The sequence below is a fragment of the Ammospiza nelsoni genome, chromosome 5 (assembly GCF_027579445.1).
Source record: "Ammospiza nelsoni isolate bAmmNel1 chromosome 5, bAmmNel1.pri, whole genome shotgun sequence".
Lineage (NCBI taxonomy): Eukaryota > Metazoa > Chordata > Aves > Passeriformes > Passerellidae > Ammospiza > Ammospiza nelsoni.
The window spans coordinates 51659353-51679262 of record NC_080637.1 but is presented as its reverse complement, the minus strand read 5'-3'; the positions used below and the strand labels follow the sequence as shown (position 1 = coordinate 51679262).

Sequence of the window (19910 nt, the reverse complement as noted above, 5' to 3'; positions counted from 1 at the left end):
GTGCGGCGGCCCTGGAGCCCTGAGGGGCGCCGGCTGTCCCAGGAGCCTGAGCAGTGATTAATGCGATGGTATCGCCCGCTCCCCCTCCGCGCCCCGCCGCAATGGTGCGGCCCGCCCGCCATTTCGCCTCCCCCCGCCCTTCGCTCCCAGATTTCGCGCCACAACGCTGGGGGCGGGCAGGGGGCGGAGCGCTCCGGCCAATCAGCGGCGGCAGCGGCGCCGCGCGCTCCCTCTAGGGGCGGGGCGAGGGGGCGGCTGCAGCCCAATCAGCGGCGGGGCGTGGCGGGCGGGCCAATCGCAGCGCGCGGCGGAGGAGTTAGCGCGCGCTCCCCGCCCCGGTTTGGTTTCCGCCGCGCGCCGCTTTTGCCGCGAAAAAGTTTTGGGAGCGGATTCCGGTAGGGAGCGAGGTACGGGGTGGGATCGGGATCGGGGTGGAGGTCGGGGTGAGATCGGGGTCGGGGTGGGATCAGGGTCGGGGTCGGGTTGTCCCTGGGGTACTGCGGTGAAGGAGCGCGGCCCGTGCGTGGGTTGCGGCGCGGGGCCCTCGGCTGGGGCGATCCCGCGGGGCGTTGGGTGCGGGCCGGGGGAAAGAGGCGGCCGGGGCTGAGGCAGCGCTCCCGCCCCGCAGCGGAGCAGCGATCGCGATGTCCGGCTTCGACGACCCCGGGATTTACTACAGCGACAGTTTCGGGGGAGACGCGTCCGTGGACGAGGGGCAGGTTCGGAAGTCGCAGCTGCAGAAGCGGTTCAAGGAGTTCCTGCGGCAGTACCGGGTGGGCACGGACCGGACGGGCTTCACTTTCAAATACAGGTGCTGCTGTGGCCCCTTTTCTCCTTCTGAGCCTTGCCCATCCCCACCTGCACATCCAGTCCGCTCTTAACCTCCCTCCTGCAGTGCACACCCCACAAACAATAGCTGCTCTGTCTCTTCTCGTAGGCCATAAAAAGCTCAGTATTAAGAGATGCTTGTGTTTAACCTGACAGAAAAGCAGAGGTCTGGTGTTGTCACAAATTTTTATGCAGCCAGCCAGTGGAAAACGTAGCAATAGAGGGATCCACACTGCCAGGCACTGCTCTTAGTTCTGAGATTCTGTGTTTGAAGTTGTAGTGCTCTCTGGTTTGGAGAATTGTCTGTGTCCATTAAATCAGTGCACCACTCTGCACGTATTCCTTTCAACTCTATGAAGTTCCTTTGGCCACCTTTTGCTTATGCAGTTTAGAGACATAGCTCAACACGTTGAGAAAACATGGATATGCATCATAATCAAGGGTTAGAACAGGCTTTCACCTCTGAATTTCATTAATCCTGGCATTTTTAAGGAAAATGTTACCTGTTCTGTTATTACTTCCGTTGCTTTAAACCACATCTTATGTATAGTAATTATTATCCTACGTGCAAGTTTTTTCTCCCTGTTTATCTGGTCATGTAACTCCAGTAAATACTTCACATTGCCACTGCGGCACTGGTGTCCCTGGTCTTGTGTCACCTTTCAAAGTGGGCTTGGGTGAAAGGCTGCCCAGCTTCCCCTGTGCTTCTCCTGGAGCTCACCTGATTTTCCCTGCTTGCTTTCCAAACCAAGGACTCCCTGCAGAGCCTGCCTTTTCTGATCCCTGCTTGACTGCTGCTTTCTGCCCTGCAATGCTTTGCTGTTTCCTGCCTTGCAGGGATGAGCTCAAGCGGCATTACAACCTGGGGCAGTACTGGGTGGAGGTGGAGATGGAAGACTTGGCCAGCTTTGATGAAGATCTCGCAGACTATTTGTACAAGCAGCCAACAGAGCACCTGCAGCTGGTAAGGATGGGGGTTGGCAACCCAGACTATTGTCACGAGAGCAGCTCTGATGTTCTGCTGTAACAGACCCACTGATGGCCCATTGCTCCCTCTCTAGTTGGAAGAAGCAGCAAAAGAAGTTGCAGATGAGGTCACTCGTCCTCGTCCCTCAGGGGAAGAGACTCCCCAGGACATCCAGGTGATGCTGAGGTCGGATGCCAACGCAGCCAACATCCGCAGCCTGAAGGTGAGTGAAGTGAAGCCTGTGGTGTGATTGCAGGGCAGCTTTGGGGATCTGGTCTCATGGCTCAGGACAGGTTGTTGCTGTTCCTTTGAGGGTTCCCAGGGAGTACCTGGGGGCCCCCTAAGCTGTAAGTTCCCTGGTAGCAGCAGGCAGGCAAGGAGACTCCACACAGATTCTGAGGGTGCTCATTAGGTGAGCGTTTATTGGGGGTCCCACCCCCAGGAGCAGCATGGTTTCTGAAGGAGAATGGGGAAAGGGGAAGAGAGGGAGAGCCTAGAGAGAAAAGGGCCAAAAGAGAGCAAAGGGCCAAGAGAGAGCCTCGTCTCCCTCGCACAATTTTACAGGGAGATTCAAAGTGAGCACAGAATAAGCCTTGGGCCAATGGGATTACAGATACTTACATGATACTTCAGGGGAGGATCACAGGCTTGGAATAAACTGTACATTTTCAAGGGGTGAGACTGAGCATACAATTTAAATAAAATGTAACACCACAGCAGGTCACTCACTAATTTACAAGCAGTGTTACTCTGCAGCTCAGATCTGACTGCAGAGGGCTGTTATTGCTGGTTCCTGCTGCAGGGACATTATTGCTGTTGGTGGTGGTCTGCACAGAGTGCTCTGTCCTTTGCTCTCGTACTTTGTAGATTTCTATCCATCTTCCATTGATGGTTTTCTTACCATCCCTTCACCTTTGCCTTTTCAGTCTGACCAGATGTCCCACCTTGTGAAGATCCCTGGGATTGTAATTGCAGCAACCCCCGTGAGAGCCAAGGCCACCAGAATCACCATCCAGTGCCGCAGCTGCCGCAACACCATCAGCAGTATCGCCGTGCGCCCGGGCCTGGAGGGCTACGCCCTGCCCAGGAAGTGCAACACGTAAGCACTGACAGGCTGCAGGGCCAGGAAAGACTGCATTCCCTCCTCCTGCTCCTGCTGCATCCCATGCATTGCAGAATCCCTGCTCCACAAGGCAGCAGCATCTGCGTGGCTCTGCCTCCGCCCTTCGTGCTGCCCCTGAGCCAGTGTGCACTTCTGGCTGGCAGGTTCCAGCTGTCCCTCTGTGGGCGTGCTGGCTGTGACCCTGCACGGTCAGTGCTGCATGCAGCGTTGAGTGACCGTGTCCAGGGAGTTCTTCTTACTCATAGGGAGTTTCACCTGTTGTGCCTAAAGGCTCATTCCTGCCTCCAGCTGTCCCATAATGCTGTGTTAGTTGCTCTCCTCTTTTCCGAACAAACTCCTTGCTTCCACATTCCCACTCCTGAGGGGGCTATTTTGTGTTACCTTCCTTAGGGATGCTTTTCTGCTGGCCTTTTTACCCTGCTTTACAGCTCCTGGTGCCTCTGAGAGCTGTGAGCATTAAACTGCCATTGTGCTGCAACTCTCGAGGCAACCAGTCCTGGTGGGTTGTGTCTTTGGGTTCATACCTGCCAGTATTTATTTTCTGCACCTGAACTCTAATGCAGCTTTAGAGGGGTTTGGGCTAGGGATCATTCCCAATGTGTGTGGTCTGTAAAGCACCTTGTTCCCGATCCCTGACTGCATGAGTGCATCTGCTCTCTGGTGTTGCCCTACCTGAAAGCCCTGCATGGAGTCAGGCATCAGTCGTGCCACTCTGAGACAGCAGCAGGATGTGGAGCTGCTCTTTGTCTCAGAGAACTTGTAATCTAGCTAGGCAGATATGGCTGGAGAGACTGGGAGGTGGATGTCAGCCTTGTCACATTGCTAATTGCTTTCTCACCAGAAACCACTTAACATTTGCTTAGTGCATGAGGTTGTAAAGAAAAACGCCCTGCCGTGTCACCGAGTCTGTGCTGCTGCCCTCTGTGTAATTAATGAATTAGAGCTAGCAGGGGAGGGGTGGGAGGCAGGGAGAGTGCTCAGACAAGTGTCACCCTGCCTCTGCTTGCTCTCATGTACACATTTGGCACTTGTAGAAGACAGGACAGAGAGCTTGCTGGCCTTTGGTGTGGCCCCATGTGTCTGCCCTTAGCTGCTGATGTGGCACTGCTTGGAGGGGCAGCTGTCCCTTGCTGTCCCTTCCTCAGGTGCGCTCCAAGGGTGGCTCCTCAGTGCTAACAGCCTCCCCTGACTGATCTCTCTGCACAGAGAACAAGCTGGCCGCCCAAGGTGCCCTCTGGACCCTTACTTTATCATGCCAGATAAGTGCAAGTGCGTGGATTTCCAGGTCCTGAAGCTGCAGGAGTCTCCAGACGCCGTGCCGCACGGGGAGATGCCCCGGCACTTGCAGCTCTACTGTGACAGGTACTGGCACAGCCCTGCCACCCTGCCCCTGCTGGCTGGTGCTGCTGCCATCCTTTCCCACCACCATCCTCTGCCTGTCTCCTCTTAGGTACCTGTGTGACAAAGTTGTCCCAGGGAACAGAGTCACTATCATGGGGATCTACTCCATCAAGAAATCTGCACAGAGCAAGAACAAAGGCCATTACAATGTGGGGGTGGGCATCCGGAGCGCTTACATCCGTGTGGTGGGGATCCAGGTGGACACGGAGGGCTCAGGTGAGGGCTGCTTTTGGTGTTCATTTGGTCTGTGTTGGTAGCCTGGTGTTGGGAGACACTTCCCACCCTATTCCTGAACAAGGAAGCGATCCCTCAGCAAGAACTGTTTGAAATCACAGCCTTCATCTATCTCTGCTGTTTATGTAGCAGAAAGTTCAAGCCATTCCAGGCTCTGACTTGTCCTGGGCTTTCTATAGTCATGTCCTGTAAGGCTTTTTCCCAGTCATGTTAAATGAGGTCTCAGCCTGGGTCCTCCAGTGCTAAGCCATCCCTGAGGATCCCAGCTGAAGTCCATGGTTAAGACTGTATTTAAAACGTAGTCCTGACTGTAATTCTCCCTCTGGTTCCTGCAGAGCTGCTTTGCCCAAGATCCTTGCTTTTTCTTACCAGCCTCTAAGGACACAGCCTGCCTTGCTGGGTTAGCAGATGCCTGCCCTCTCCACCCTTCCTACCTGGTGGCACTTGGCATCATTTTCAAGAGGGGATTTTGGTTGCAGTGTGCAATGGGGGGAGTGATACAGTTTCCTCTAAGACCTCTATTTGTTCACTGTTGCATCGTTCCCCTCATCCCTGTACAGGACACAGCTTCAGTGGCTCAGTGACCCCTCAAGAAGAGGAGGAACTTCGTCGCCTTGCTGCCATGCCCAACATCTACGAGACCATTGCCAAGAGCATCGCGCCCTCCATCTACGGCAGCACTGACATCAAGAAGGCCATCGCCTGCCTCTTGTTTGGGGGCTCCCGCAAGAGGTGGGGAAGGGTCAGCCCTGGTTCCCAACTGCACTGTTTTGTTACCAAAATAAATGCTCACCGTCTCTCCTCCCTCTCTCCTCCCAACCCCATCACTCCAGGCTCCCAGATGGCCTGACCCGCAGAGGGGACATCAACTTGCTGATGCTGGGGGACCCTGGCACGGCCAAATCCCAGCTGCTGAAGTTTGTTGAGAAGTGTTCGCCCATTGGGGTATGTGGCTTGAGGTGCCCACGTGTAGTGCACCCCTTTCTCCCTTCTGCTCCGTGTCTAGCCCCAGAGACAGGACCGTGGTCATGGCAGACACCTGCCTGTGCATCCACAGGCAGATGAGCTGCCATTTCCAGTACCAGCCTGGAAGGGATGGGCAGTGAGGGAGGGAAGGTGAAGAAGGTCATGCCTTTTATTATGCTGTGAGCCAGGCTGTTAGCAAATGTCCAAAGACGTGCCTGGTGCTGCTGTTTATTGTTGAGACTTGATCAGCAGAGGGGCTGGCTGGTCAGGACAAATTAAGTTGACTGCATCTCAGGCACGGACCTCCAGCTTGAGCCCAGGCATAGAATTATGTTTTCAGCTGTGTTTTTTTGTAGTCTCTATTAAACTCAGCCTCTGACTGTATTGTTCCCTCCAGGGGCAAACAAAGCTAATGCAGCAGCCCACCAAACAATGAATCACTCCCTCTTCTTTACTTAATATCTGTGTTTGTGTCTGCATGCCCTCCGGTGTGTCACAGCTGCTTAGTCTGAGGCTTGGGATGAGGCAATAGCCCTGCTCTTCACCCAGCACATCTGCTTTTTACATGTGCTGAGGGCTTTTCTTGGAGGTTCTTCTCTCGGGAGCTCTGGATTTTGTGGTGCCAGGGATGTTTTGTCTCTCAGCTGGAGCAGTGGCCTCCTGGGTGCTGCTGCAGCTGATGTCCTGTCCCTTTCCTTGTTCCACATCCTAGGTGTACACCTCAGGAAAAGGCAGCAGCGCTGCTGGCTTGACAGCCTCAGTGATCCGTGACCCTGTCTCCAGGAATTTCTTCATGGAGGGAGGAGCCATGGTGCTGGCAGATGGAGGAGTGGTGTGCATCGATGAGTTTGACAAGGTACCTGTGGGGCTGCCTGTGGGAGTGGGAAGGAGAGCCCTTGGGGTGCCAGCCTGTCCCAGCAGAGCCCAGAGCTGCAGGAGGAAGGGCAGCTCCTCTGAGACTCCCTCACTTCCTTCCAGGGAAGGTCGGGGATGGGGTTGCAAGGAAATTCAGTTACATCCCGCCTGCTTGGGCAGAGGTCCTCACAGACGTTTATGTTGGGGCTCACTTCAGTGAGTGTGTAGCAGAGGTGACTGATAGTGACTTTTTCTCCTTGCCTGGTTTCTCTCACTGGGATGTGAAGATGCGGGAGGATGACCGTGTGGCCATCCATGAGGCGATGGAGCAGCAGACCATCTCCATTGCCAAGGTGAGCTGTGGGTTGAGCATGCTGCCCTGAAGTGGCAATCTGAGAGCCCTGCAACCAGTGGCCACACATCTTTTGCCAGAACTGCCCATTTTAGAGCCCAGGCAGTGGTATTGATGGTTGCTGGTGTCACTGAGAGCAGCCAGCCCTGCCTGGAGGCTTTGGGCAGCCTGAACTTTGTGGCTTCTCCTTGCTGGTGGCTGTCAGGCTGCACCTGCAAACCCTTGCTTTGTGCCAGAGCTGCCCAGGAGGACTCAGCCCTGTCTGCCCATTGTTTGTCTCAGATCACAAACCTGGGGTGAGGTCTCCTCTGTCTCTGCCTCGACAAAAGGTTTTAAATGAAATTACTCAGTGCTCAAGTCTCAGCTGAAGCCAGTCCCCTTCCAGAAGGACATGTGGGTCCTGTCCCACCATTACAGAGCAACTGGGTGCTACTTTGGGGCTTTATATAAATGAAAGTGATTGACAGTGAGTCCTTGAAGATGGCTTTCAGCCTTTCACTGAATAATGACCTGCTGTGACATGGAGGGGGTCTTGACACCATCCTTTTTTTTTTTTTGCCTTCTCCCACAGGCAGGAATCACAACCACACTCAACTCCCGCTGCTCGGTTCTAGCAGCTGCCAACTCCGTCTTTGGGCGCTGGGATGACACCAAGGGCGAGGAGAACATTGATTTTATGCCCACCATTCTGTCCCGATTTGACATGATCTTCATCGTTAAGGATGAGCACAATGAGGAGCGAGACATGGTGCGTGGAGCCGCGGGTGCAGCTGGACTCAGGGTGCCCCTTTCTTTGGGAGGAGGAGGAGGCAGGGGCCTTCCTGCTCTCTGACTGCCTCTGCTTTCCCAGACGCTGGCCAAGCACGTGATGGCCTTACATGTGAGTGCCTTGACGCAGACCCAGGCCGTGGAGGGCGAGATCGAGCTGAACAAGCTGAAGAAGCTCATCTCCTTCTGTCGGACGTGAGTGTCTGTCGGGCATGCCTTTGGCACCTGGGAGGCAGTGGTGAGAGGCAAAGCACCCGGCACTCTGGGTGCCCTTTCTCTTAACTCCTGCCTTGGGAAAAGGCTGCAGGAGGAGCTTTCTGTGGTGCTGCAACACCCAGGGAAGGGAGGGGTGCCCAGGGTTCCCTCCCCTTGGGCGCTGGCTCCAGCTGGTGTCCTCCTTGCAGGAAGTGTGGCCCTCGGCTGTCGGCAGGGGCGGCGGAGAAGCTGAAGAACCGCTACGTCCTGATGCGCAGCGGCACCCGCCAGCACGAGCAGGAGAGCGACCGCCGCTCCAGCATCCCCATCACTGTCCGGTGGGCAGCACCCCCTCTGGGGCTAGGCCGTGTTACTGGCTCGCCCAGGAAGGGGCTGGCCTGAGAGGGTGTGGCCCCAAGCCCTGAAAGTGCTGTGGGGGGAGGCAGGAGGTGCATGGAGTAGGGTAGGTGGGGATGGCAGGAGCTGGGGGGAAGAAAACACCCTTGAAGCGGCAGTAGAAAGCAGGGAATGTCTCTGGTGGCTGCAGGCAGCTGGAGGCCATCGTGCGCATTGCCGAGTCCTTGGCGAAGATGAGGCTCCAGCCCTTTGCCACCGAGGCAGACGTGGAGGAGGCCCTGCGGCTCTTCCACGTGTCCACGCTGGATGCAGCCATGTCGGGCAGCCTGTCAGGTGAGGAGGAGATGCTCTGTTGTGGGGGTAGGAGAGACATGCTGGGCCTGGCTGCTCAGGGCAGGGAGAGACGAGCTCCTCCTTCAGGACCTAGCTGTCAGGGGCAGGTGCTGGACCTCCTTCCTGAGCAAAGACAAAGCAATGCTTTGGGCAGCAAGGGGCCAGCATGGCTCTGGGGCTGTGCCTCACACAGAGAGCAAAGGCAGACACTGTGCTGCTCAGGGGAGGGCTGGTTTGGACCCTTGTGGCCCCAAGGGCAGAATCTGGTGCTAGGTGTGGTTTCCCAAACCTATTAATCCTCTAAGATCTTTTTCTATGGGCGTGAAGACAATGTTTCCTTGGGCAGCAGCATGGAACAAAGGGTTTGAAGAAAGCTCCAGCAGCCAGGTCCACATTGAGTTCTGTGGTTGGAGCTCCACAGCCTTTTACAGTGGAGTTGTTCATAGGTTCCCTAAAGTCTGTAAGCTGTGCAGGTGTGGTGGGAGACACAGGAGCTGAGCTCTGTGTCCTGGACAGTGACAGCTGGGCAGCACAAAAGCTCACTCAGTGTCTCCCTGCAGGGGCAGAAGGCTTCACAACACAGGAGGACCAGGAGATGCTGTCCCGCATTGAGAAGCAGCTCAAGCGCCGCTTCGCCATCGGCTCCCAGGTGTCCGAGCACAGCATTGTCCAGGACTTCATGCGCCAGGTGGGTCAGGGACCCAGGGAGGGCTGGGCTGTGAGACCAGGGACCCCAGGCTGCTGCTGGGGGCATGAAACCCCTTCCTCAAGGGCAGACTGGTGAACCTTTTGGTCATGCGTTAGAAGTTGTGTGTAGGGAATGGTGTGCAATGTGATTGCAGAGTTTAAGGAGACTGAGGTAAGTTTCTGCAAAAGCTCTGAGGGCTGGGGTTGTTTGGGGTCCTACCCTTGAAACCAGAACTGTTTGGTTTGTGACACTGGCTGCAGTCAGATCTAAAGTAGGGAAAGGAAGCATCAGTGTCTTGGGCTTGCTCCTTTTAGAGTCCTAGCCAGGCTTTGGCAGAGGTTGCAGGTTCCTGCTGAGCTCCTGTTGGCTATTCCACGCTGGCTCACCTTGCTCTGCTCTCCTCCTTTGCAGAAGTACCCAGAACACGCCATCTACAAGGTGCTGCAGCTGATGATGCGGCGGGGGGAGATCCAGCACCGCATGCAGCGCAAGGTCCTGTACCGCATCAAGTGACCTCCCTGTCCCAGGCTCCAGGAGGAACTGCTGCTGCTGACACTGCCCAGGAGCAGGCAGAGTGCCCCTGGGAGCTGGGGCCTGCTCCTGAAAGAAGCTTTTCCTCGGGGAGCCCAAAAGCCCCAGGCCTCCATCTTGAACGAGGATTTGTGGTGCTTAGGGCATCCCTTTTGTGCTCTGTTGCTGTGTCATGTCTGTGTTTCTTTGAACTTCAAAAGCTTTTAGTTTGTATTAAAATAAAACCTGATATTGGTGGCTTGGGATCTTTGCCCCTGAGGGGCAGAGGGGATGGATCTCCTTCCTCCTTTGAAGGGCGTGCAGGATTTTGGATAGAAGGGTGTCCCTCCTGCCTGCCCTCCCTTAATGCACTTACTCTCACCCAGGCTCCAGCCTCATGGGCAGCACCAGCAGCCCTGAAGGCAGAAACTCAGTTCTCACTCAGGGTTTGTCTATTAAGGCATGAAGCCTGTTGGCACAAGCTGTCCAGTTGGGCTCAGCAGTGCAGGAGGCACTTTGCCACTCCCTGTGTGCAGTCTGCTGCTTCCCTCCCCCTCAGCCAGTGGCAGTGAAGGAAATTATTTGCTGTTTGTTCCCTGCTCTTTGCTAATCCTTCTTTGCTCTCTTCCTGGGCTGCAGCAGGGACACTCTACTCTGCAGTGTTAAAGGGCTGTGTGAAAGTCTTGCTTGAGGCATGGGCAGAGTTCCCTTCATTATCCTTCATCTCCATCCTCACTCCTTGCTCCAGTGAGGATGGAGATGAAGGATAATCCCCATGAGCTGTGTGCTGTCCTCCACGTAGTCCCTGCCACCTCCTCCCTTATGCCAGTGGCCTTGGGGAAGATTGTCCCACACACCAGGAGCCTCTCCTGGACACTGCCCTCTGCAGCTACTCACCCTTGCACTGCATTTGCAGCACAACCTTGCCCTTGAAAACTTGGCAGATTTTTGTTATTTCTAGCAAATCAGTACTGGCTCTCTCAGGTGTTCTCACAAAGATGTATGGTGCTGGTAGGGCCCTGCTCTCAGCAGCCTGTGAGGACAGTGGTGGGGGCCTTGGAAGGCAGCGGTGTTGGGTGAGCAGAGCTGCTGCCCGTGGTGGGCAGGCTGGTGCCTGTGGCTGCTTTCAGGCTGAAAAACTCCAGGAGAGGTTTCAACAGCAACAGAAACCTTCAGGGCCAGCAGAGGGTACCAGAGCCTCGAGGATGCCAGACTGTGGCCCTGCTCGTGGCGCTGCCTCCTTCTCCTGGAGGGAAAACCAAGGGATTCCATTGGGCTGTGCTGTGCACTCAGTCTGGCAGCGCCACACGAGGGCTGGGCCCCACTGCAGCACTTGGGGGTCCAACAACATCCCCCTGCGGCTGGGTTTGAGGCACATGGTGCACTCTGTGTGTGGTTGTGGAGTTGGAAGTCTGGAGGGGTTGGTGGTGGTGGTGGCATGGGAGAGACTGGCTGCAAATTAGAGGAACAGCCTTCTGCTCTTCATTCTCCCATTTTTTGGTTAGGGACAGCCTTTGTGGAGGGCTAGAAGGAGGAGAAGGCTGACCTAGACTCCCAAAGAATAGGCCAGGATAGGTCTCTCAGGTGATTTTATTGCCCCATGTTTTTGCATGTGCCAAGCACCTTGCAGTGTTTCTTGGATGCTCCAAGCAATGCTGGGGCAAAAGAGGGCCCCTTTGTTTCCCCTCAGGAAAAAAAAAAAAAGGCATCTTCTGTCCTCACAGTGCTCCCTGGATGGAAAAATAAGAGAGGGATGTTGCTGCTCCATGGAGGGGATCATCTCCAGGAATAAGTGTAAGTGGATGTGGGAATAACAGCCACATCCTGCCCTAGAAACAAGTTCTCAAAACTCCTGTGTCTGTGAGAGCATCCTGCCCTCCTCACGAGCTGGCAGCATCAGGAGGGGCTCTCAGGGCAGGGTCAGCACAGGCCTGAGGCAGCAGCCTGGTGTGGTGGCTGTGTTTCTGCCACGGCCCCTGCAGAGCTGCAGTAATGGGTCCTGCAGGTCTCTCAGCCCCTGCCAGTGTCCCACAATTACCCCTGTGCCTGCTCTGAAGGTGCAGGCAGTATCTGTGGTCCTTTCAGAGGTGCACAAGAGCTGAGCAAAGAGGGGATTGTGTGTGGGAGTGCAGGATCAGTACCCACAGCCTGCTGCTAGTGCTGCCTCTGGAGGAGACTGAGCCTCTGCTCCCAGGCTGGAAAAGAACACTCAGCAGTGGGGCTGCGTGGGGAGAGAGATGGGCAGAGGGTAAGGGAACACAGTGCAAAGGGCTCTATTTCCCTCATGTACCTTCCTTCCCCCTTCCTTCCTGGCTTCTTTTCTTCCCTCAGGCACCCCCTCATCATCACAATTATTTTTTTCTGTGCTGGAGCAGAAGGACATTGCTGGATTTTGGCTGCTGCCGGTTGCCAGAGGTGGTCATGTGTCATTCAGAGGTTTTAAATGAGCCATCATCTCCAGGAACATCAAGCTGTGCTGGGCGTTGGCAGGTGTGGAGGTTGGAAACTGTCATTTTTTAATGTTGTGTTCGTGACATGATAAGAGCTGAGGTGGATTTCTGTGCTGGGGATCAGAATGATTGATATCTTTGTGCCAAGAGCTGTGTTGATGATATGGTGTGAGGTTATGTAAGTGTGCATACGACGTGAAACAACATCTTTTAGCAATTAATGCATGCAGTGTTATCCCAAGGAGCAGAGCTGGGATGTGCACAACTGGCATTGTTTGGAACTTGAGCTCACTGCTTGGTGCTGACTTGTGTTGAGCACAGCACTGCAGGTGGAAACTGTGTGAGCAGTTCTCAATTGGATAGGTGCACGGTGATATCTATTTGATAAAGGACCATCATCCTCCTGGTGAAGGCGTGTCAGTCTCACCTGAAGTTCTGGCATGCTGAGATATGGGATAAAGTCCCTGTTCAAGTGTGGTTAGATGACCAAAAATACTAACAGAGAGAGCAAAACCAGTCAGGCTTAGCCAGTTGGATCTGAGCAGCAGAGCATTGCCTTACCTGGCCTGCTGACCTGGCCCTGTCCCTTCCTCCCCTCAGTGCTGCCTCTGGCACAGGAAGCCCCTTCCCTACCCCTGGCTTGGCTCTCTGGGAATCACAGCTGGATGGATGTAATCACCCCAAACCAGGCAGGCACCAACAAGGATCAGGTGCCTTTCATTCAAAGCTTGGGCTGTGGTAGAAGCCCTCTTGCCCCAGTGAATTAGTACCTGAAGAACTGGTAAACTACATCTGATTCTGCATGAGATGGGTTGATCTGTGTGAGTGGATCACTCCAAAGAGAACCAGTCCACTGGGCTCTTGCCAGCATTTTTGGCTGTCCAAGGACATCGCCTTAAGCTGCACCAGGGAAGGTTTAGGTGGGACATTAGGAGGAATTTCTTCACAGAAAAGATGCTTGGAATGGGCTGCCCAGGGAGGTGTGTAAGGAAAGACTGGACGTGGTGCTTAATGCCACGGTCTAGTTGACATGGTGGTATTAGGTCATAGGTCAGACTTGATGATCTCAAAGGTCTTTTCCAATCTAGTGGATTTGTGATTCTGTGAAGCTCATCAGAATATTTCTGTGAAATGTCAGTGGAGCTCCACTACTGTAAAATCCAGCAAAGCTGAGTCATCACATCTGCACCACTCAGATTTCTTCCATCTCTGTGTGGGATGAGAGCTGTTGCAATGCAGCAACATAACCTCTGAGCATGTTGTGAGTGTCACTTCCTCCATAAAATAAAACAGAACCCAACTGCAGAGTCCTGAGGGCTATTGCTCAAGGATGTGAGATAAACACTGGCAGGTGGGATTGGCTGATATGGGCAATGTGAGAAACAATCTCATCTGGTCCAGCAAGCACCAACCTCAGACAAATGAAGCTGGGACTCCTTCCCCCTTTCTGCTGCTGACTTAGTTGAGCAAGTGACTTTATCTCCTTGCCTGTTCTGGATAATGACCTTTTTGGAGCACAGATCACTTCTTACCATGATTTTGTGCAGTGCCTGAGAGAACCAGTAGCCCAATATCAGTGGCAGAGTTTACTTGCTGGCCTAAGTAACACTAATACATTCTAGGCTTCTCCAGCCCCGGTTAGGATGAGAAATTTATCTCCTGCAGGCAAAGAAATTCCTTTGATTTGCTCTGGACAATGCCAGAAAAGATCAAGAAATGGAGGAAGACCGTGGTGCAGCAGTGCTGTGCTGCCATGTGGAGCAGCCCCCGTGGCATGGGCTGGGGTGCCTGTGCAGTGCTCTGCTGGGTGGGGCTCTCGTGCTGAGTCTCAAGTCCTCTAGGTTTGGTTGGCAGCCTGTACCCCCTAATTCTGGGCTAGGTTCCTTCAAAAGCCCAAACCACTCATTCTCCCACAGCAGTAATGTACCAATGTCTGCCACTGCTCTTTGCCATGTTTTGCCATCCTTTTGCAACATCCTGTGCTCTTTCCTGGACACCTCTGCTCCAGGTCTCTCCCAGCAATCCCAGGCAGTCCATTTACTCCTCCTCCCCTCCATTTCATGCCTCATGCCCGCTCTCTCCTCTCATCTGCATGGTCATCCCCTCCTATTTCCCTTCCTGGCCATTGTGGTCCGTCCCATGCCACCCTGTCACCTTACAGAGTGCTCAGCAGAAGCCTCCCTGCTCCACAGGCAGGCGGGACAGCAGGGTATGACCTGCTGGATCAACTCTCAGCACTGCCTGTTAGGAACAGTACACCAAGGGACATTCCTCAGAGAACACTCCCTGGACTGTCTGCTGTGGCCATTCCTCTTCTCCTTGCCCTTCAGCTTTTACCCAGCCAAGGTGCTCCACTTCCTCTCCCCATTATTTATCTTCACCTTATCTTGCCTCCCTTTTCTATTTTTTCATAAAGCTTTTTTTATCTTTTTCTCAGACTAGGGTGTGGGTAATTTGGCCAGAAATGCCCCAGATCTCTGGCCAGGAAAGCCAGGCAGCACTGGTTTATCAGCCTTCTGGGCCCTCAGAACAGCAGCAGGAGCACTGTCCTGGTTGCCTTGGTCCCAGTACCCATGGACTGCTTGCTGAGTGGGAGGCAGCTCTGTCCATAGCTGGCCAGTGCTGTGTGCCCATCAGCACCCAGCACCTCTGCAGTTTAAATAGGCATCTATAAATAGATGCCCAGGCATCCTTCCTTTCTGGAAATCCTTCACTTGATAGAATCTGTCAGGTTTCAAACTGCACCTGGTATTTTTACACTCTGAAAGAAATGATCAAAAAGGTGAACTTCAGTATTTCACTAAGACTGTGGAGCTAAGTGCATAATGTTAAAGATATTTATAAGACTTTTAGAGAAACAGTTGACAGCTCATCTAGCATACAGGTAATATCACTGTCCTAGACCCTTGCACCAGAATAAGGTGCACAGTGTACATTATCAGTTATCTTCCATTTGTGTTTTGTAATGAGGAGGTGTTGGGTGGTCTGCCCAGGAGTGCAGACTGTCACCAGTCTGGGAGGTTTGTCATTCATGTGGGTCAAGCAGGTGAAGGGTGAGGGCATGAGCTGGGCAGAACCAAAGATCCAGAGGAAAACAGCTCTGCCAGCAGCACATGGCTCTAACAAACTGCTCAGTGCCAGAGTCCTGCATACCTGATGCTCAGCCCAGATCTTTTGGCAGCATGGCTGCTGCAGTGGGGGAACTACAATGTCTGATTTACCTGGCTTCTCCTGAGTCAGGCACTTAAAATACCAAGGTTTCCACAGTAATATCACTACTCCCATGCTGCACCAACATGGCTTTACTGTGCCCTACTCAGGGACAAATACAACTTAGAGTAATAGATAAATCCCATGCAAAGAGGATGAAGCTTCTGCTGTTGCATCTCCTGCACTGGAGAAAAGGGTAATGCAAGGTCAGAGGACCAGCTCAGAAGGAGAAGCCCAGCATTTGAGTCCCTTCTTTATGAGAAAAACCAGAAGACCTATTTGTTTGTGGCTCATGCTGCATGCCCCAAATCCAGAGACACAATTTACAGTCGTGACCCCTTCACCTTTCTTGCTCCTCTGAGGATAAAATGGTTTCCTGTTTATTTCAAGGGGCAGCTGTTTTATGCACAGGGGAGAGCAGCACTCATGGTTAATGTGGCTGATGTCCAGACACGTTCTGCAGAAGTTGCTTGTTTGTTTGCTGGGCTGTCCAGCAGCTGCTGAATGTCCATGCTTTGGGAATAGGAGACTCCCAGGCAATTCTCAGATGCTAGAGCATGGGAGAGGACTTGTTCCCCCCACACTGGGATCAGCGGGCAGGGAAGAGGTCCTGAGGTCTTTTTCAACATCTGCCATGTGCTGAAGTATTTTAGGAGCTATTAGGTCCTCCTTTGACTTCTTCACCTGGCTCATGTGTGGCCCAGAGATGTTCTGTGTCACCCCTGGGAGAGCAGAGGCAATGCTCTTCCCCGGGATCCCATAACCTCAGTAAATGCTGCTACACATGAGCTGTGGTTCATAGCCAAGGCTGTGAGACATCCAGGACCAGTGAGGGAAAATTCCTGCAGTCAGTGCCCAGACAGGCAAGAGAAGTCTTGGGGTGTAGACAATCCTAAAAATACTATCACCATGGGAGTCACTCCTCAGGCTGCTTTTGTGGTCACTTGGACAGAAGAAAATGTCCCAAATGTGGAGGATGCAGCTCCAGGGAGGTTCTCTGCCAGACATGCCATCACCATAGGCCATTTTTGATCTCCTCCATCAGCTTGGAAGAGGCAATTCAAATTGAATACCCATGGGAAGGAAGCATCAAGGACAATTAAATGCAAGAGAAAGACAAAGCTTGATGGCCCCTGTCTCTGTATGTTTCTTTGTTGACATCAAGAGCACTTCTCATGTTTACTTTTCTTCTTGCATCTGCCTGCCAGAGCTGTGTTGGTTGTTTATGTTTTTTAATGCTACATTGACCCAGATTTGGAATAGGCAGGTGGTGATCCAGGCAGTCAGCTATGCTTATGCAGTCAGCTATGAAATGCTGAAATTGAAAGAAATCAAAGCCTAATCTCCAGTGACCCATACACAGGCATCAGAGTCACCATCAGAGTCTGGAACTGGGGCACTGAGATACAGGCTGCAAAGTGGAGACCTGGCAAGAGCCGGCCTAATGAATCAGTTGTGCCCTCTGGTCAAGCCTTTGCTGGTACCAACCCAATATATTTACTCATTGGCTTTGATGTTCAGCAGCACATCCTGTGTGCACCTCCAGGCTGGAAAAAGTGCTGGCTCACAGGCATTGCAATAGCCAAGGGCTTTGGAGAGCTCCTGTTGAAGTGGCAATTTGTTTAAAGCATGTCATCCACCTGCGTATGACACAAAGAGAATGTGAATGGTTCTGTTCTGGGTCACAGCAAGCAGCAAGAGGTAGGTGAAACCTGTACAGTTCAAATGACTGTAACTTCTCTGCTAGTTAATTTCTCAGCTTTCCCTGGTCCCTTTTGTGGCCTCCCTCATGTGAAGGTGGCAGCAGCACAAAAGGAACAGTGAGAGGCTGCCCAGGGCACCACTGGGTGGAGGCAAGGGAAGCACAGGGCCAGTGGGAGCTGCTGGGAGGGGAGGTCGTGTGTAAAGCATGCCAGGGCAATCCCACTTCCCAGTGCTAACCTGCTCCCAAAGTGCTGCACAGGTCTGTTATGCTCATTGGTGTAATCACATTTATTGCAGCAGGGTGTCAGGGAGAGTCCGGATCCTTGCCTCACTATCTGGAAAGAAAGTAATCCCTGCTCAGTGCATTTCAGCCAAATACATTGACAAATAGCAGCGGTGAGCACTGTAATATGTTAGTGAGAGAAAAAGGGATTGCAGCACTTCTCTGCAGAAGGAAAATTGGTTTCTGTTTAAGCATAAGTTAAATATCAGAGAAATGATGATCTTACAAATGAAACATAACACCCCCAGGGGCTTATTCCTGTACCAGCCACTAATTTACTGTATGACCTTCAGTAGTTCATTCATTGCCTCCATCAATTTTTTTGTCAAACAAGCCCAGTGACAAATTCCTTTCTTGCAGAGGTCTTGTGAGGACTATGCATCTCCACCAGATCCTCATGGGATATATCAAAGGCAAAGTGTTTTCTCAACGAGATCTCATTTAATCTCCTCACTGATGTAATGTGGCACATTAGCTCGTTGTGCTAAGCCTGGAGCCTCCCACTCAGAGCCCATCCCACCTGCCTCACATGAAGGTGTGTGTTGCCCTTCTGAGCACACTTCCTTCCTCTCCCCCTGCTTCCCTGGATATCTTTGTAGCCTCCCTAACACCTCCGCCCTTGCCGTAGCACGCCGGTCTCCACAGAAGAGCCCTTGCCTTGGCACAGACAGGCAGAGCCAATCACTCCCCTTTAAAGAGAGGTGTTGCCTCAGCAACCAGAGTTTTGAAGTTGAGCAAAGTTCTGAAGAAAAATCCCAACCAATTGTGATGGGAAATGACACTCAGGAACAAACGTACCATGTTGCCATGGCAGCCTGAATACTTGCACACAACTTGGTGTTTTGAAAATATAAAAAGACTGTGCTTCAAATGAGTCCAACTAACTTAATGCCTTTGTCAGGTAGCTGCACAATGCCAAGGGTCTGGCATTTGTGTTTTATAGCTGGCATGTGAATGACTTCATCATTTCTGAAATGAAAGTAATTTTTGCTCTCAGTCTGATAGACGAGTATTTGAGACCATACGTTCTTCCAGGCTGCCTAGTCTGGTATTGATCTGTTAGGGTTATTTCTGTCATTTGAACTCCATCAGTTCTTGGTTGTCTTGGTTTCCACATCTGTGTTTCATCTGTTATTTCATTTGGTGTACTTCTCTGTCTCAGTGTCTGGGCTAAAAACAGCAGGTGATTTGTTCAGAGGGATGGGTCCTCTTGCTAGAACCACAATCTTTCTTCTGAGCCATGAGGTGCATGAGTGGCTTACAGGGAACACAGACTTTTTCATACAGCTCTGTGAGCTGAACCAAACATAATTTTTCTGCATCAGCTAGATGCCTTCTCCTAATTACAGTGAGGAAGAGGAATAATCAGCCTGAAGGTATTCCTGTGCCTGTTGGACAGACTCACTTTGCAAACCCAAATGTGAACTGAATTCTTCTGAGAGTCTGTAAGACCATCCAGATCTGGAGTTTATCACCATTTGCCCTAGAAGGGCCTGATTCTTGTTTGGCAGCTTCTTGGTAGAGCTTCCTGTGACCTGGGAAGTAAGAGCAGAAGGAGGATGAGAAACTGAATTTTGGTGATCTGCTGCTGTTATTCTTCACTGCCACAGACAGACAGCCCTCTGGTAAAAGCAGTGTGGGTAGGAAAAGGGCTGTGAGATGCAGCAGGGGAACAGGCACTGGTCCAGTGCTGGGAAGACTGAATCCCAGACATTCATAGAAGGAGGCAGATTCTCAGTATTTAGCTGAGAAATAACCTGGGGCTCTGACACCACATTTCATTCCTTGCTGGTGGAAAGCTAAGCATGGGAACAGCTCTCTCAGCTGGCTAGAGCAAATATGACTTTGGCAAAGTCAACTCTCCTCTGCTGGCAGAGAAACAGCTCAGCTGAGGAGCACCACACTCGGGTGCAGCAAGGCCACAGACGGGTGCCTGTGGGCCAGCTTGGGCTGAGCGCATGCACAGAGCACGGTGACACGAGCACTTCCCACCTGGGCTGGGCCACAGCTCAGAGATCACATCCCACCATCATCTGGGACTTTTCTTTGCCCTTTGTCCACTGGAGTGTGGACGCGGCTTCATCATCCTCAGCATCCTCCCCATTGCCCTGGGTGGGCCAGTGCTGGCTGCTCTGCCTTGTAGGCTGTGTAGGAGTGACCTAATTTGGAGAAACTGTGGGAGCAGCATCAGGAAGCCCACAAGGAAGTGGGAATTTCTGAGCTCCTTGGCAGGAGCTCAAGCCATGTATCCATCCCCTGCAGCTCCTGGGCACTCTTCCCTGGGTCATCTGCTCCCCTGGTCCATGTGTGCACCTCACCCCAAATGCTCCTCTCCAAGGGGACAGTTTATCTCTAGTGCTTTGGAGAGAGGAGTCACTGTTCCTAATTACTCAGCAGTACAAAGGTTTCTAGTCTCTCATTTTCCCCTGACAGTTTTATTATGGAAATATTTTTTACTCTGGGCTCTCTCCTTTGTGTTTTTGTGTGGCTTTTACAATAGGAGCTCTTCAGTGCTTGCTCTCAAGCAGCTCCAGTGAGAGACTGGCTTCAGCCAAAACACACAGCTGCCTCTGAGGAGGCAGGCAGAGAAATGCTGGCTGTTCTGTAATGGCACGCTCAGCTCAGTCCCAGCTCCCCAGCCTCCACTCCTACACCTGCCTTTGCTTCTCTTGGCCTCCACAACTGC

The 19910-nt window shown here is 52.7% G+C and overlaps 1 protein-coding gene across 2 annotated transcripts; it reads left to right on the top strand.

The window, feature by feature from the left end:
• The first annotated feature begins 315 nt into the window (after positions 1-315).
• Positions 316-9827, top strand: MCM5 (minichromosome maintenance complex component 5). 2 transcript variants are annotated; one of them, XM_059472535.1, is made up of 17 exons: positions 316-395; positions 629-811; positions 1666-1792; positions 1890-2018; positions 2722-2894; positions 4125-4280; positions 4369-4535; positions 5114-5285; positions 5387-5498; positions 6232-6375; positions 6662-6727; positions 7298-7474; positions 7577-7689; positions 7899-8027; positions 8237-8379; positions 8940-9067; positions 9479-9827. In XM_059472535.1, the coding sequence occupies exons 2-17, from the start codon at positions 645-647 to the stop codon at positions 9578-9580; spliced, it is 2205 nt and encodes a 734-aa protein (XP_059328518.1). In that variant the 5' UTR covers positions 316-395; positions 629-644; the 3' UTR covers positions 9581-9827. The 2 variants fall into 2 exon arrangements, with proteins under 2 accessions (XP_059328518.1, XP_059328517.1); XM_059472534.1 differs by having other exon boundaries at positions 321-407.
• Positions 9828-19910: the final 10083 nt, after the last annotated feature.

Bases quoted from the DNA above. Each gene is read 5' to 3' on its own strand.
- MCM5 (XM_059472535.1), top strand. From the start codon at position 645: ATGTCCGGCTTCGACGACCCCGGGATTTACTACAGCGACAGTTTCGGG. The intron at 4,281-4,368 runs GTACTGGCACAG...GTCTCCTCTTAG, and splicing joins TTGCAGCTCTACTGTGACAG to GTACCTGTGTGACAAAGTTG. The intron at 5,499-6,231 runs GTATGTGGCTTG...TCCACATCCTAG, and splicing joins AGAAGTGTTCGCCCATTGGG to GTGTACACCTCAGGAAAAGG.